The sequence below is a fragment of the Hippoglossus hippoglossus genome, chromosome 13 (assembly GCF_009819705.1).
Source record: "Hippoglossus hippoglossus isolate fHipHip1 chromosome 13, fHipHip1.pri, whole genome shotgun sequence".
In the NCBI taxonomy this organism is placed as follows: domain Eukaryota; kingdom Metazoa; phylum Chordata; class Actinopteri; order Pleuronectiformes; family Pleuronectidae; genus Hippoglossus; species Hippoglossus hippoglossus.
The window spans coordinates 28,243,334-28,262,105 of NC_047163.1; the positions used below are offsets into that span (position 1 = coordinate 28,243,334).

Here is an 18,772-nt window from a genome sequence, read left to right on the forward strand (position 1 = left end):
GTAAGTCGTTAAAGACTCTGCAGCTTGTCCAAAATGCTGCAGCATGTGTCCTGACAAGAACCAAGAAAAGAGAGCACATTTCTCCAGTATTAGCGTCGCTACACTGGCTTCCGGTTAAATCTAGAATAGAATTTAAAATTCTCCTCCTCACCTTCAAGGCCCTTAATAATATGGCACCATTATACCTCAAAGAGCTGATAGTACCTTATCAACCCACTAGAGCACTGCGCTCCCAGAATTCAGGCTTACTTGTCGTCCCTAAAGTCTCTAAAAGTAGAGTAGGAGCCAGAGCTTTCAGCTATCAAGCCCCTCTCCTGTGGAATCATCTCCCACTTTCAGTTCGGGAGGCAGACACCATCTGTACATTTAAGAGTAGGCTTAAAACCTTCCTTTACGATAAAGCTTATAGTTAGAGCCGGTCCAGGCTTGTCTTAGACCTGCTCTTAGTTATGCTGCTATAGGTCTAGAAGGTCGGGGGACACATGACACTCGGAGCTTCTCTTTCCAGCTTCTCCTTCCTCTTCTCAATCGTTATCACATCAAAGAAATTAATATCTCATCAATACATGTTACTGACTTGACTTCTTCCCCGGAGTCCCCATGCCTTATAAGGGCCACCGCTGCGGCCACATCGTGGATTATGATGGTGGATCGCGAATCAGAGATCTTGATAATAATGGCGGATCCTGTATCGTGTTGGCATCTGATAATGGTAGTGGACCACGATCGAGGTGGCAGCTGATGGTGGATCCTGATGGCGGCAGTGGATCATGATTGTGGACTATAGTGGCATCCGATCTTGATGGTGGATCATGATCGTGGTGGCTGCTGACCATGGACTATGATTACAACAAGACTGCTTGATATATAATATGTCTACTCAGTGTTACGACCCTGAGGTCATGTGAAATGTTCTATACATCGGTGTATGTGCTTTTATCTACTGTGCCTGTGTTGTGGATCTCTCTCCCTCTCTCTCTCTCTGCTGTGATGCTTGTGTGTGATGTGTTGCAGGTGTGTCTGGCTCAATGACTGACTGAGTGGATGATTGACTGTGAGTGTGTAGGTTTGTTTCCAGGGAGCTGATTGGTTCCAGCCTCCAAGCTGCAGGATAAGAGGACGGCTTCCCCCAGCTCTTGCAGTCTCTCCTCTTGCCACTGCCAGCCAGAATTGTTTCTTGTAAAGTGTCTTAAGATCTGTTGTTTGATGTACCAGCCCGGTCTGATAGGGGTGGGTAGCATTTTTGTTTAACCCATGTTTTGTCCTGTTTTGGGATTAGTAGTTAAGTTAGTAATATGTCTTTTTGTTTCTTTAATTTGAGTAGGTAAATTTAGGTTGTTAGCCTTAAGGTTGTTTTTGTATGTCTTTTTTGCTGTTAGCCTACCCTCAAGCAAAAAGAGTTAATAAACCTAAATGGGCTGTAATAATTTGTTGCTGTTTGTTGTTGGGAGCTGAGAAGAGGGGAGACTCATTCATCATGTTGCAACTGGGTTTTCTCCTGGGCTGGGTCGTAACACTCAGATACTCTAGCATTACTGACAATAATCCATCAATTCATTTACCTTCCATTAGGCTACAACATCTTTATTCTAATCAATGCTGCAAATACCCTTATCTTTCTGATGTTTTCATTACACGTGGCCTCTATTGCACTTGCATGCAGTTTTTCCTTACTCTTGTTGAGGGTTAAGGCCAGAGGATGTCACACCTTGTGAGACAAATTGTGATTTGTGAATATGGGCTATACAAATAAAATGTGATTGATTGAACCTGTCTGATCATCTGACTGTAATGTTTCTCCAATGGTATGACTTCTTTGCTTTCCCAAATCTTAGCAGTTAACATGTGGGCAATGTTAATATTATAGGTACAAATAACAAACCAAGGAAAGTCAGACAGAAACTTAAACAAACCTGAACTGTCAACCTTTTCAGTCAAAGGCCAAAGATGTTTTTTATATTACATTCACCTATCTGCCTCTGAAAGTTTCCAATTACTTTCTAATATGGATATTTTCTATATAATAACCACAATTATTTGGACACAAAGGACATTTATACTGATTGATTGCTGATTGCTTTCCTCAAACTTTACCAACTTAAAGATGGCCTAATAAATATTTTTATAATAAAAATGACAAGTCAGTTGTGGAAAATATGAGATTCACACTTGATTTTCATGCAACAGGACTGTTGATTATTCTGGATAAATGTATGACAAAAAGAGGAATCAGCAGCTGAGTTATCATTGTTCTGAAATTAAAGGTCAGAGTTTTAAAATCAGTTTTTATTTGCGCTGGGCTGGAGAGGTCTGAGGACAGAACCACACTCAGAATGTCAAGAGCCCTGAGTGAGGAAAAATACAACTCATGCCCTGACTACTTGGTACTGACAGAAGGTGGTACAAATTTGATATCAGGAACTCACCGATATTGTAATTTGCTGAATACTGTTGCATTTTTTTGGCCAAAAGGAACACTTATTTTAACAAATAGAATAAATGAAACAAGTGGATTAACTTGAACATAAGAAATGTGAAAATCTGTCTTTAGGAGAGAAACTTGATCTTAAACTGATATACCTAGAGAGTTATCAGCTGAATCAGCAGCACTGCTCGGCTTTACAGAAAGTTTCAGCCCAGTGTTTCTGGACTACTTCTTTATTGTTCTAGTTCAATCCCACTCTGTTCTGTAAAGCTGGTTATTGACTGGCTCTGTTAACTCTGTGTTTTCTTATACTGCTACGAGTGTGTTCATGTGGCAGAATCATTAATTACAGGCAACGTCATCAGAACCATGAATATAGTAAAATGATACAAATGTTTATACCTGTAGGCATATTCCGTTATAATGAAAGATGAGGGTGATTTGTTGGTGTTTTGTGCTTGATTTTGGAAAGACCTGTTTTTACCAATCCATTCTTTTAAAGATCTTAACCCTTTTAACATAATTTAAACACGAATGTATCAGTGATTATAAAATCCACAAAGCTTCATACATTATTTTTGTGATATATTCTAAACTGTTTTAATGTGTATAACATGCATAAGGCTTCGTGAATGTTTATAAATCAACATCTAAACTTAAAACTACATAAAGGTGAAGTACAACCAACAAAAGTAGGTCTAGCTGCTGTGTGAGTTTCTAGTTGATTCATTAGCTTTGTCTTAGATTTGTGAAAATTTCCTCAGGGCCATTATTATTTAAGTTTGTACTGAACATTCCTAATTATCACTGAAGCTGCTTTCAGACATGCACTTAACTCTCCACAGGGGCTGTATGCGTGAACGTGTCAGAGTGAGAGCCTCCTGGGTTTCTGTGGACTTTCTGTCTGCCCCCAGTATAAAGTATGCAGAAAGTTGAGGGGAACGGATGTGCGAACACAATAAGAGATCCTTTGCAGGATTGTGGGGGAGTTGATGATGGCACAAAAAAAAAAAAGAATTCAAATATCTCAGGATGAAATAGCTGTGTCATACACATAGAAGACACTGACGAAGATGTCTAGAGAGTTTTTGATAACGGCCAAAATAGTCATGAATGTGAGAATCTCCTGCTGCGTTATTCATGTATGAGTGGAAACCTTTAGGGAAAGTCCGGACCCACTTCCTCTGGAGGTCCCGTCTGAAAACGGCTATAGAGACAAACAACCATTCACACCTGTTCTGCCCTCACTGTTAGACCTGCGCACGGGGTGACATATCTGCATTCTTCTAGAGACTTCTCTCGGAATGCCCTGCATTTTTTGAGCGCATGGGGTTGGGACAGATGATGGAACTGGAGACCTGAAACTAAGGTCATTAATCTTCCTTGCTTTATTCTTAACAAAGCTGGCAAAAACAGAAAGGAGGAAATTGCACCAAATGTTGTTCTTTGTCCTGCAGGCCAAACAGGAGTTTTTCCACTATGGTATCGATTCCACGTGTTGTGTCGACGTATATAAGTCCTGGTATGTAGCCTTGGTTCTTGGCGGAGTCTATCTCAAAAAGAAGGTCCCCAAGATCACACAGAAGTTGAGGCTCCTTTAGTGAGATTTTAGGGAAGCGTTCTAGCCAATCAAAAAGAGCCTTCTCCAAAGCTTATGGAGAGCCATTCCCCACACTTTGGTCAGTCCAGAAAAAGGGTTGTTGATGTGCACTGCTTTGCATGTTGCGAGGATTCATCACGCAACCACTTAGTCAACAAGTCAAGCTCTTCACTAGCCGTTAGGTGTAGACCTTGAATAGCATCCTCAAATGAAGATTTCCGTGCCCAGTAGTTGCCTGGCTTGTCACTGAACCTTCTGAGTCCTCCCATGAGCAACTCGCGTCTGGCTAGAAATCTGGTGAGGTCAAACATATTTGAGTTTTCTTATGTGGGTTGCTGAGGCGTATAGAATGGTTTGGGTTGATGTGTAGCAAGGCTTGGATATGTCCCTTTACTGTAAACCCTTGTGTCAGGATCCTGTAGAATGATAACTGGTTTTCCAGGGATCGGATTGGTCAGTAGTTGGGCTGACGACGGTTTTTATCTGCTATTTTAAACTTAACCTGCTCTGGGGCAGGGTAGAGGTGCAGTGTCTATTACCATGGTGATTAACATCGGGAGGAAGTGACCCAGCTTCGTAGGACTGAAAACCATGAATTAAACCTGAAGTTATTCTGATAACAACAAATCCTGACTCGTAGTACATGCTTTTGGTGAATATAGTGGCGCATTTGGCAACTTAAGAGACAGAAGCTGTTGCACAACAGAAACAGAGTGAATGATCCTGTTGCTCTGTAACTGTCAGATGTGAAAATAAGCAGCTATTAATCAAACATTGCTATATTAACTTAAAGGGAGACAATATGTCAGTGCTTAGTTCACAGCAGTTGTCATTACCTCAAAGTGGCCAAGAAATCAATCATCACAGGAATAGACAGCACACAGGTTGTCAGTATCCCGGGGGGCTGTATCCATGTTGAAAACACCACCAGACTATAATTTAACTTAATAGGTGGGAATTTGTAATTATCTTGCAGCTGCCATAATAAAAATAAACAATAGCAGCAGATGCTAATCAATTATCACTTTTTAATGACAAACAAAGAAGTTGTAAGTAGCAGATAAAAACCATGACGTTTAGTTGATATATTTGGTCCTTTGACCGCACACACACACACACTTCTGGCATGTTGCTCCTTCTTCAAAAAACCTGCTGCGGCATATTTTTCTGTTTCCCTTCACATTGCACACGATGGAGAAATGTAACAGAAGCAACTAAACAGTATTCTGCTGCCTGAGATGTATGAAAAAATGAATGTCAGTAATTAACAACTATGACCTGCTTCCCAGAGAGGGAGAGGGGCAGAGGAAATAGAGGAAGATGTATAGAAATTAGTCGATGAAACCTATGTAAACACACACACACACACACACACACACACACACACACACACACACACACACACACAGCACAGGAAGCGAGAGAGAAGAGAAAGCTGCTGCTCTGTGTGATAACCCCAAACACACTTTCATCAGTGAAAAGCTTTGATCCCCCACACGCCCCTGCGCTCTCTTTCTGAGCACGCTCAGCCGGCTCATCGGCTGTTCTCATGAATACTTTATGATAGGAATATGAACATTTCTGTTTTCAAGCACTGCGGAGAAGGAGATGAGGAAAAAGCAGTTGATGAGAACCAAGAGTGAAAAAAAAAATCAGACAAGGGAGACTGGTTCAGGCCTGCTGCAAATCAGCTAGAAAAAGCAGAGCTGCTAGGCAATAACCTACTAAGTAAAACAAAGTAAGAAGCTAGATTTTTCTGGCCGTTATGACCTTGCAGATTATAACAATGCAGCTTGCAGGTTGATATACAGTATATCATGAGTAGCGAAGCTACAAGGTAACAAGTCTTTAATCTTTGTTCACACTCTGTAAAGCCAGTGTCTGTGTTTGAAACATTTGTTGGATCCATTTTATAAACATAGAAAGATGGCAACACTGAACAGTGAAGCCAAAACATCTCGATCTGCCCCTGTAAGAACTGTGTGTGTGTGTGTGTGTGTGTCTCCTCACTGTCTCATGGTCCAGTTGCTTGTTGACCTTGATGACCCCACTGAGTGGGTCAATGAAGAACTGGTTGTCTCGGTCTCCACTGACAATGGAGTAGAGGATGGCTCCATTCAGCTGACTGTCCACATCCTCTGCTAATAGCTACAAACACAGCAACACAGTAGCATGAGTGAATATACAGCAGTCACACCACTTGTTCCTTTCTTATATTTAATAAAAACATTCTATGATGAAGTATTTTTCATCCATGTGGTATTACCATTTACCAAACCGTCTCCTTTGTAAAGATCAGGTTTAACTTAATCCAAACTTAACCAAGCTAAACTCAAACTTCTGTGGCGATCAGAATCGTCTGTGATCTCAGGCTACAATATACTCCAGCAATGAATGTAATAGTTTTAACCATGCAAAGGCAACACTGTTTTAAATAAGACTGAACAGATAACAGCAGAGCAAAAGATTCTGGCAGTTTAAAATAATACGACACTATCAAGGCTACAGACAAACGCATTTAATGCTCTGCGTTCACTTGTTGCTTTATAAATATAAAACACTAACAAATAAAGAGGATTTTCTAACTAAATGCCTTTCAAAGATATAAAGGTATATTTCACTGCCTATGGACGCCTTTTTATTGCAGACATTTTGACTTGTTAAAGCAGAAAACGCACTGGTGGAATGAATAATATGATTGATGGCTGCATTCCATTAAGATAAGACAGTCCCAGGTCTCTGACATTGTGCATTCTCAGTTGCTGACATGGTTTACTTGGAAAGTTATTGGAATGGCGCAGATATTAATGCCATTATTTATAGCTGTGCTTTCTCTGAGAAAATGTCTGCTGTGAAAAGGGTATGATACATCGCAAGTTTAAGATACTTTATCATAATTTATTATCTAGTGTCACTTAACATTGGGCATCATGATAACCTATATTATGAGGTTGATTATTAACTGTGGTGCCGTTATTAACAAGAAACATCTTCAGAATCATGAATAAAGTATTGGATATGATACAAGAGGAAACATTTACACCTGCCTGTAAATGTGATGATGATCACAGCAAATTTACCGGCCATTGGAAAAGTTCAAATCAAGAGGATTCATGATCAATGATGAAGCGACAGAAAAAGCCACATCATAAAAAATATTAAAAAGTTATCCTCAAATGTAGTGAGTGTGTGTGTGTGTGTGTGTGTGTGTGTGTATGTGTATATATATACACATATATGGCCTGAATGAGAACAATTGAAGAACTATTCGTTACTGTAACCATCCTATGAGCATTTTCTCTCTCTTGTCATCCAGGTTTAGGTGAATATCATTCATGTATTGATTAGTTTCTTGTCTCAATGCAACTCTTATCAAAGATTAAAAGCTGCAGGTATGATAGCATAGTGATTAGCGATCATGCAATTATTTCATTGAGTATGAATATATAGAAATTGTTTCAGTTGCTACAATTCGTTACATAACCCAAACTTTGCTACATGTATGGACAAATAAATTTGACAGTTACTTTGTTGAATACATAAAAAACTAGTGCCTAGTGAAACATTCAAAGTATACATTAACATGAAAATGTTCTGTCATACAACCGCTAAGCTCAAACAAAAGAAACATGGAAACATTGGGATAACAAATTCAAACTGTAGAGATAGATCTAAAGAAAAGGGGACGATCCAACAAAAGCATTCCAACCTCTTTTGTAATGTAATCTATTCTTTTATGAATCAGAATCAGAAACTGGGTTTTTGCCAGGTAGGTTGGATCTGATCATGGTTGCAGCTGATCGTGGTGGTGGATCGTGGTGGCAGCTGTTGTTGCGGCTCCCTTCCTCTCTATCAGATATTTTCTTATGTATGTATAATATACACATTGACACACTTCTCCATCATGTTACAAACTGTTTCTTCGAATCAATGTTTTAAATACTGTTATTTTGTCTATTGCTTATCTATTGCACTTCTGCCCTCACATGTGGCTCTCTCCGAAGTTTCTATGTTTTCTTTACCCTGTTAATAGTTTTTTGGGGTAGTTTTTCCTTACTCTTGTTGAGGGATGTTGCACCTTGTTAAGCCCTATGAGACAAATTGTAATTTGTGAATATGGGTTAAACAAATACAATTTTAACTAGGAAATTGAAGGTTTACACATAGGAGGAATTTGCTGTGGTGTGTTCTTTTTAAGAAATATTAAAAAAAAGTATAAAAATATTATAACACTCTATACGAATTTGAACAATTGTACAAATCAGAATGCCCTCAAGCCTCAGAAGAGACAGATTTCTTGATCAGCTTCAATTCCAGACCCTGATAGAAGATGCAAGGGAGATTAGATAAAGGTTTAACATGGGATGCAGGCTATCCAAATTATTGCCAATCGTAAAGTACCACGTCCTGACGTCCTACCTATTGAATTTAACAAGATATTACAAGAAAAATTACTAATTATTTTCTTGAAAATGTATGAAAAAGCTCATTCGAATTTTTCATTTGAAGAAGTGGTCGCCATTTACTTCAATTATTGGATTATTGTATTTGGCTGCAACACTGTTTACCCATGAAACTCCACAAGTCTTTTGTGGACTTAAACAGTTCACCCACCCCTCTATCTGCATAGTGGTGAGTAGATAATAGGTGAATTTAAATTTTTGGGAGAACTATCTCTTTAAGAAGCTGATTGGGGAAGAACATGCTTAAAAGCCTCAAAACAATCAACATGAAAGTAAAGTTGTTTCAATACCACTGGTTGATGAGAACTTATATTACTCTGGTCAGTCTGAACCAGTGGTTTCCTGATGTTCTGAATACTTGTGCAAAATGTTGAGAAGTAAAGGTACAATGTTAGGAATCGTCCAACAATTTTGGAAATAATTTGTTCTATTTACGATAAATTTAGAGTGAAGGGGCCTTTCCAAGCAAATATATGTGTACTAGATATACATCTAGGAAGCTTTATTGTTAGTTCAAAAGAGTCAACTTTAATCGACTTTAGACTCCTGCAGGCCAGGATGATGATTGCTCTATCTTGGAGAAAAATGGATGTGCCATCAATGCATATAGGATGAAGGAGATGGCATTTTGTATTGTACTGGAGAGACTTAAATAATTAGCGGGGTTAGAGGTTTTTTTTAAATGAATTGCTCTAGGTTTGAATTTGAATTCTTTTTTTTTTATTGTGTTGTTTGTCTAATTGATGTGTTCTTGATTTGAAAAAAAGAAGTTGTCCTATTTGGATCTTATGTTGTGCAACACATCTGGACCACTTTCATGCTCAGGTCTTCCACACTTGCAGGGAAAGTTTTACTATGTTGCTGAGCTTACCTGTACTACAGATTCTCCAATGTTGGCATCCTCGGACACCACTGCACTGTAGACGTCATGGTTAAACATGGGTGCATTATCGTTGACATCCGTCAGGTTTATGTTCACTGTAGAAATTGCACTCAGTGGTGGTGTGCCACCATCACAAGCTTCCACAGTAAGGAAGTAGTCCCTGCAGGTCTCATAGTCCAGAGATTGGGCAATTAAAATGGCACCTGAGGAAGGTGAGGAGTGAGAGGAAATATAAATATACATTTGATCATATGTAAATATTACAGGTTAAATGCACATGGGGATTTTTTAAGTTCTACTGTCAAATGGAAATCCCATCCAACTCTTGTTGGTTGCTATTACTGATTATCGCCAGTGCAAAATTGGTCAAGGTCATTCAGGTTAGATCTGCATTCTATTTTTGCTGACTGATCAGCAAAGACATCTCTGATATGTATAATGCTGTGGGCAACTTTTAATGGATACATATCGGCTAAAAGAAAGCTTGGTGCTCCAATTTTCTGTACTGTCCAAATTAGCCTTCTAGTGCTGCAGCACTGCTTCACTTTCCAATAATAATAATACATTGCACTTATATAGCGCTTTTCACAGAGAATAAAATAGTGAAACTATCAATATACTCTTTAAAATCAATGAAAAAGCTAAAAAGTCAGGTATACTATGAAAAATATAAAATATAAAATTAAACAGAATAAAAACATGGGGCCGGGGGTTTAGCTGGGGAAGGCAAGTCTGAAGAGGTGGGTTCTGAGGGCCTTTTTGAAAGATAGCAGCGTGGGGGCATTTTTAATGTTGGGTGGCTGCAGAGAGTGGGGGCGGCGACTGAAAACTCCCTGTCACCCCAGGTTCGGCGCTTGGTTCTGGGGACCTGAAAGAGGTTGGCATCAGCTGATCTCAGCTGTCGGGTGGGGGTGTGCTGGTGGATGAGGTCCGAGAGGTAGGGTGGACCCAGGTTGTTGAGGGTCTTGTAGGTAGTGAGTAGAATTTGGAAGTTTATCCTGTATTTTACCGGGAGCCAGTGAAGGTCATGGAGGACTTGGGTGATGTGATCAGTTGATTGGGTACTGGTAAGTAGGCGGGCAGAGAGCTGACAATAATCTCCACAGTACAGCATATTGTAGCATATTTATCGGAAAATTTGTGTGTGATTGTGAACAAATATTTGGGCAGAGTAGTGCAAGTGCTAGTTCAGACACTGAGGTTGGCAGCAAAGAGAGGTGTAAAAGCATTCTAGGCCGCAATAATGTATATGAAAAGTTCAAGTCTGGTTTTAAACCTCATCATAGCACTGAAACTGCTCTTTTAAGAGTTTTTAACCCTCGTGTTGTTCCTGGGTCGGATTGACCCAGAGTGTGTGTGCGTGTGCGTGTGCGTGTGTGTGCGTGCGTGTGATCATACGCAAGCCCTGGCCGGTCAGGGTTAGGGTTAGGGTGACCCAAGGATTGTCATTATCCAATTCTCCTGGGGTAATTGAGACCAATGGATTGTCATTCTCGATTCTCCTGGGGGGTCATTTAGACCCACACCTGATTCCAATTGTAATCTAGGGGGGTACATTAGACCCACATAGAAGCCGGTGCGCCATTCTCCGTGTGCCACTCTCCCGGACCATGGCACGATGTCACGTCAGGAGCGTTTCACCAGAGAACAGGTTCTCCAACAGCTATTCTCCCAGCAACCATCCTCTGAACCCGAAGAGGACGCGAAAGAGCCAGACTGAGAAGCAGACAGAAAAGCAGACCGAGAAGAAGACAGAGAGGACGGCGACGACGATGACAGCGACGAAGACGACGGTGACTACGAAGACTACGACCCAGTGGGTGATGCTTCTGCAGATTCGTCATCCTTGGAAGAAGAAGAAGGACAAGACCACGGCGACACCACCACCACCGGACTCGTGGAAAGAGACCTTCCTGTCAAGAAACGGGGAAATAACATGGTCCTCGAGAGCGTATGGCCGAGAGGAGGGCCGCTGCTCCTCCTCCTCCTCCTCCTCCTCTTCCTCCTCCTCTGCTGCGGCTCAAAGCGGGGTCCCCCCGGGCCCCACCATCCACACGACGTCCCGCCCGGCCGCTCTTGGCGGCCGGCAAGCCGGTGAAATACGGGATCAAGTCGTGGGTGGCCTGTGATGCGAAATCCAGCAAGCTTGGAAGATGCAAGTGTACACTGGAAAGCCGAGCGGCGGGCGCCCAGAACGGAACCAGGGGTTGCGGGTAGTGCTCGATGTAACGGAGGGACTGCATGGTCGTAACGTCACGTGCAACAATTACTTCAACTCCTACGAACTCGCGCAGCAGCTCCTGGAGAGGAAGCTCACCGTGGTCGGCACTGTTCGGAAGAACAAGCCCGAGCTCCCGACCGGGCTGCTCGCAGTCAAGGGAAGAGAGGTGTTCTCATCCAAGTTCGCATTCACGCCCACCGCCACTCTGGTGTCCTACATCCCAAAGAAAAACAGGAACGTGGTGCTCCTGAGCACGCAGAGGCCGACGTCAGCGACCACGAGGACGGGAAACCAGTCATCGTCCTGGACTACAACCGCAACAAAGGTGGCGTGGACAACCTAGACAAGGTGATCGGAACGTACAGCTAACCCTAACCCTAACGTACGCTGGTCCCTGGTCGTCTTTCACATCATTCTCGACGTCTCTTCCTACGATGCCTTCGTGATATGGAGAGAGATCAACCCAGACTGGATGGACTGGGGCAAGCGGAACAAGCGGAGGGTTTTCCTAGAGCAGCTGGGAAAGGCTCTCGTGACTCTGTTCATCGCACGAAGGGAGCGCATCCCCCGCACGGAAGCGTCCGCCGCGGTTGTGAAGGCTGTAAAAGCCGCCGCCGCCACCGCCGCACAGAGAGCTCTTGACCACGGCGCTCGACCCGAGCGTCCGGCCTCCTCCATAGCCCTAGCAGCAGTCCCACTCGGGGCGTAAGAGGAAGAGGTGTCAGATATGCCCCAGGAAAAAGGACTGTAAAACTCACACCGTGTGCCGCGGGTGTAACAAATACATCTGCAAGGGCTGCTCACTTGTCTATTGCCCTATGTGTGCGTCCTAATATGGGGTGGGCTATGTGGGGGGGCCAACAGCCGGGGGAAGCAGGGACAACACAAGGGTTAATGATCTGATTTTAACTGTTGATTCTGCCGTCCTGGTGTTCTTAGACCTTAGTACAACACCATCACTGATCACAAGTTATTAGGACATGTACAGGACTGACTTTTACTTTGTGTTTGTTTGATTCGCTCGAGAGTTTATGACACATAAGTTTCAACCTGCTATATACACAACACGAGACCTAACGTGGCGCACAGTCCGGACATCAGGGATAAGACGCAGCACAATCATTGGCACACTTGTTAAGGAAATGTTCAAAGGTTTTGCCGTCACGCAGCCTGTATTATTTAGCTTGATTGATGTTAACACCTCACAGCCTCTAGGTGCCAGTAATGCGCCATAGGCTGGATGCTAATCGCCATTAAATAATAAGAAGAAGAAGCCTCCCAGCCGGCGCTGCTCACGTTTTCCCACATGAATCAGACTATGGCTTTGTTTTTCATAAGGACCGTGCTGTGTGCACGTTATGTTTTGAAAATGTTGTGTGACGAACGTCCAGTTAAGCACCACTTTGAGACAAAGCACGAAAGAAGTTTCAAGGATCAGGCAGACAAGGGAGAATCAATCAAACGTGCAGTGTCCAGGTATGGGAAGCAAACTCTCTCAAAGTCTTTGAACCAAGCTTTTGCAATTCTGAATATGAGTGGGGTTGGTGTGGGTTAATGACAAACTTATTATTGCAATCATAATGAGATAAACATGTTTCTTGTGTTCTATATATAGCCAATATGGATGGAATAAAATGACATGTCTGTTGGAAATATCAATGTGGTTCAATAATAAAACTTAATATAACATTTTTTTGATATGGCACACTAATTCACAAGAAAATTTTACATTGGCACTTATTGTCAAAAAGGTTGCCGACCACTGGTGTAGAGGCTATAATCAGAGTTTGTCCTTTTAAGCCTTAAGTGCAGCACACAAGTCTAAACTGAATGAATGTCAAATCAGTGTGGAGAGAACTGTCATAGACCACTGTTGTAGTCTGATTTATGAATTGAAAACCTTATTTTGTAAATTACAGCACACTTGTAATAACAGTAACAATAATACTTTTTAAAGCACCTTCTAAATAAAAAGAGAGTTCATATTTGATTAGTTCATAACTGATGAAAAAGCAGCCATGTGCAGTAATATAGGAAATTGTTGATGTGATACATTGAAATACATCAGGATGCATCATTGTTTCCTTTGTTGTTGTCTGCTCTTGTGACAAACTTAGTGTATACCAAAGAAGACCATTGTCTCTGTGTGAACTGTTGAGTATTTAACAATTGCGTGAGTGTGAGGGTAATAAAATAAATTAAGTAAGTCAGAGATGTTCTACTATATTCAACTTTTTGTTTTAAAACATTTGTTTTTATAAATAATTATGATAATTGCCCTTTTTCTCATGCTCCTGCCCCCCCAAAATGTCTGTGCATGTCACTGCTCATTGTGGTAGTTTTAGAAAGGAAAGAAATGGAGAATAACACAGCATCACAGTGAAAGTGACCTAAGGAACGTGATCAGTGATAGTACTATAACTATAACTGACGTTCCATGCGGAATATGGCTAACCAGTTGAGCCCCTGAACCCCTGAGATACCTGTGTCAATGGAGCTCATTTGTCAGTGGGCAACGTACTTCATTCCCCACTGGACAGCTTGGAGTGTTCATGTGTACAACAATACAACAGGAACTTGTTAAAATGTGAATGAAGAGTGAATAAAATGATGGATGACTAGTGAAGAAATGTGCTTAGCACTCTCACCAGTCAGTGGGTGGATGTGGAACCTCCCGTGCTCGTTGCCTGATCGGATACTGTAAGTGATCTCAGCATTGGTTCCGATGTCCTTGCTTGCAGCATAAACTCTCAGAACTTCAGTGCCCACTGGCACATCCTCCAGCACTGTTGCCATCTGGTCACGGCGCTCAAAAACAGGCGGGTTGTCATTGATGTCAAGCACGGTGATCGTCACATTGACCAATGAAGAGAGAGGCAGCGGTGAACCCTGGTCTGAAGCAAGGACTGTTATCTGATAAGCTGACTGGACCTCACGGTCGAGAACCCGTTCCAGGACAACAATGCCTGAGGATTTATCGATGGAGAAGGAGCCTCCAGCAGAGTCAACCAGGGAATAGGCCACCATCCGGCCTGGACCTGCTGCAGAGCCACAGGAAGAGTGCCAGAAGAACAGCAGGTGTTTAAAGGCATCAGAATGTTTGACACAAATACCTGATATCATTGACCTCTGTCTCCCTATAATGGTTTCTGAAAAATGTTTTGAATAGTTTGACAATCACATCTCATTTGCAGAAATTGGTCAGTTGTGTACAGAGGAGGCAGGGGTTTTGAGGACTTTTACGGTAAAGCTTGTGTTTTTCATTCATTACATAGCTTCTTATGTCACTTTCCAGGCCTAATTATGTTTTAGGAGCTGGTGCTTTGTTATCAACATTGTGTTTTTTCCCAGTTTGACATTCTATATTGTTACCCAAGTCATATTTCATCTGCGTTTGTTTGTGTGTTTGTTATTTGTCAGTTTGTTATATAACAGAAAAACTACTGGACTGTTTCCCACAAAACTTAATGGAGGCATTTGTTATGGGTCAGGGAAGAACCTGGTGCTGATCAAGCATTGCGTTTTCATTTTTTAACATTGCGAGTATGTCAAAGTCTTTGTTGATTTCTTTGAGAATCATTAATGGATCTTGATGAAAAAATTGTGGCATGTTTAGGGGACTGATATCAAAGACTGTATCCAATTTGGTGCAGCTCCAAATAAAAATATGTATCGAATAAATGTACGTGTAAAACTACTTGGCGGATTACCAGAAAACTTCGATAAAAATCTGTATATAATGAATTTAAATGTGGTTTCATAACGAGACTGTTGGGCAAAGGTTTGCCATTGTAGTGGAAGATTGCATTTACTGAATTAAGGTTTTTTTTACAAATAAAATAGTGTATCGTTTCAATCATGACCTGAAGTAGTGGTGATAATGGCAGTAATTTCAACAATACTTATAGTTGCATCACCTTCATCAGGGTCAATAGCCTGGATACGGGTGAGCAGGGCTTTGTTGGCAGTGTCTTCATAGATGCTGGCTGTGTAATGTGGCATGGTGAAGATTGGGGGGTTGTCGTTCACATCAGTCACTACCAGCTGCACCTTAGAACGACACCATTTTCCACCACCATCAGTTGCCTGGGCAACCAGGCGATAGCTGGGCGTCATCTCATGGTCCAGAGTCACAGATGACTTGAGCTCACCTGGTCAGATGATAAATGACATGTGAAGCATTGAGAGATGGAAGTAAAGAGTTGGACATGACAATGTGTCACACAAGTTTTAAAGTATCCACACAAATAAATGTATGTTTAACTGTGTAAGCAGAGCGATAAGATGGAGATAGGATATCGTTTCTCTCCTGCATCTCACTCAATACTGGACTGATCATTGTAAAAAATTATGAGTTTAGTTTAAAAAAAAGTTCCACAAAGAGAAATGTAATTTTTAAGTGTGCTTTCAAAGTGAGACTTTATCCATACCAGTGTCTTGGTTCATGCTAAAATCCTGGGAGCCAGGACCATGTAAGGAGTACTGGACCCATCCACTGATGCCCACATCCGCATCTGTAGCTCCAACCCTCAGCAGCACACTGTTGACTGGGAGGTCCTCTGGAAAGGAAGCAGTGTACACAACCTAGACACACACACACACACACACACACACACACACACACGAAATAAAGAGAGGCAGTGTATGGAATAAAATGTTAATAAACAGTTAATAAATAGACAAACAATGTATCTAACAATATCTGCCAATTGCAAAAGACTTAAACCATTATCATATGGTTTTATTCCTCACCTGGTCACAGACGGGGCTGTTGTCATTCGTGTCTATCACTGTAATTTCCAAGGTTGCCTGGGAAACAAAAAGTCCGTCGCTTGCAGTGACATTGATGATGTAGAGGTTGCGCTCCTCCCTGTCCAGCAGTCCCTTCACATACATCTTCCATTCACCCTGAACCAGGCCCAGCGCAAACACGCCCCGATAGTTTCCACCTTAACATAAAGACAGATATCCAGGTCAGCAAACATTTTTTGACATGTAAGCTGACATGGAGTTTGAAAGTGATAACAATTTGTATCACAAAATAAGTTTAAATGTCACATCGCATCACACCACAATCAATCAATCAATCAAATTTTATTTGTATAGCCCATATTCACAAATCACAATTTGTCTCATAGGGTTTTAACAAGGTGTGACATCCTCTGTTCTTAACCCTCAACAAGAGTAAGGAAAAACTACTAAAAAACCCACAAGACAAGTGGCGTTCCATTGTACTTTTTATAGTAGCAGCTTGGAAATCTTTTGTTTGTCTGAAACGCAATCGGGAAATTGCAAGTCAGACATTTCCAACTTCCGAATACGAAACGTAGCATATGGGACATAAACTGTTATGGATGTTGCATGATGCCTACTTGGGGAATGGCCAAGTACCATAATTACGGAGGTGTTCATTTGTCAAGTCCTAAATTTACATTAAACAATTACATTAATCATTTAGATACTGCTCAAAAAAAATTAAGGGAACAATTAAATCACAAATCAGATCTTGATGAACTAATATTCAAGTTAAACTTCGTTACTGATGTACATTGTATAATTTGCTAAGAACAAATGTGGTAAAAACGGTCACCAAAATCCTCAACCCATTAAGGGCTGGATTCAAAACCACTCTGAAAATCATAGGCTGATCCAACTTGCATGAATTTCCTCACTGCATCACTGGGCTCCTGGACAGACTGTGGCGGTTCTTGGCGGCGTCGAATACACCGATACTTAACGTCCCATAGCTGCTCAATTGGATTTAGTTCAGGGGAACGTGAGGGTCAGTCAGTTTCATCCTGGTACCTAACAGCAGTCAGGGTACTGTTGGCTAGGACATGGAGGTCTGTTAGACCCTTCAAGGATATGCCTCCCCAGACTATCAGTGACCCACCGCCAAACCGGTCATGCTGGATGATGTTACAGGCAGCATAACGTTCACCACGTCATCTCCAGACTCTTTCATGCCTGTCACATGCTCAGTGTGAACTGCCCTCATCTGTGAAGAGAACAGGGGGCCAGTGGGGAACCTGCTAATTCTGGTGTTCTCTGGCGATTGCCAATCGAGCTGAACGGTGCTGGGCTGTGAGCACAGGTCCCACTAGAGAACGTTCAGCCCTCATGACACCCTCATGGAGTCTGTTTCTGACAGTTTGGTCAGAAACATGCACACCATTAGCCCTCTGGAGGTCATTTTGTAGGGCTCTGGGAGTGGTCCTGCAGCTGGGTTGATGCCCTTCTATGGCCGTGTCCAGCTCTCCTTGTGTAACAGTCGGTTTCCTGGTATCTCCTCCATGCTCTTGAGCATGTGCAACCTGATTGGGCTGTCCACCACATGCAAAACCATCACCTTTTTGAGGGTTGTCTTGCTTTTGCCTCTCCATTGCACCTGTATTCACTTTGCTCTTGGAATGTGCACTGAATAATTGTAAATACATTTCTGTCTAAATGTTTTATAAAAAGTAACAGTTTTTTTTCTTGGACCACTGCACTAATGAGAGTTACAAAAAAAAACACAAGACAAAATAAATGTGTAACCAGGGTGGGGAAAATCAATGTTGCAGCAAAATGGACAAAAGTTGGACCATAATATTGTGGATTTATGAGATTGCTACGAGACTGGCTGCAAGAAGCACATTCTTCCAGCCCTCCATCTTGAGGCAGCCCTGTCTCTCAGAGTGATGGCTGGAGGTAGAAACAGCCCGTAGCATAAACAGAACATGACAATAAATCACTATAATGTAAATAATGGGACAAACACACACGCACACACACCATAACTTCAGAGGACATTACAGTTGCAAGGTAAATTGAATGGAAATATAATGTCTTAATTTAGGATTAGGATATAGACCTAAACTGGCAAATATATTTTTTTAGAAGTATTGCTTAAATCTTGTGTTTTTTCACTGTAAGTAGAAGTTTTTGTTATCACACAAAGTTATAGAAACATGTATTATTTATTTTCAATGGTTTCTGTGTCAAATGTTTGTGGAACAATTTTTTTTTTTTATCATAAATACAGAAAATATATGATTTTCATCATTTTTTGTGTGGATGCATGCTCCATCATTTCTTCATAGTTTGACAACTCTATTGCAATTGTCTAGCATTACTGTTGGTGTGTTAATGTGGGCATTGATGGAATTGAACCTTATATTTAAACGGCTGTCAGGCTGCT

The 18,772-nt window shown here is 41.5% G+C and overlaps 1 protein-coding gene across 6 annotated transcripts in view; it reads right to left on the bottom strand.

Annotated features, from left to right (window-relative positions):
- The window catches only part of fat3a (FAT atypical cadherin 3a), a 188,928-nt gene that overhangs the window by 21,730 nt on the left and 148,426 nt on the right, over positions 1-18,772 (bottom strand). For all 6 annotated transcript variants that reach the window (XM_034603737.1, XM_034603734.1, XM_034603735.1 and 3 more), the window contains 6 exons: positions 16,345-16,541; positions 16,023-16,176; positions 15,510-15,743; positions 14,241-14,633; positions 9,360-9,574; positions 6,036-6,173 (listed from right to left, as the gene is read on the bottom strand). In XM_034603737.1, coding sequence (XP_034459628.1) covers positions 6,036-6,173; positions 9,360-9,574; positions 14,241-14,633; positions 15,510-15,743; positions 16,023-16,176; positions 16,345-16,541 — 1,331 coding nt within the window. The remainder of the gene's footprint in view (positions 1-6,035; positions 6,174-9,359; positions 9,575-14,240; positions 14,634-15,509; positions 15,744-16,022; positions 16,177-16,344; positions 16,542-18,772) is intronic.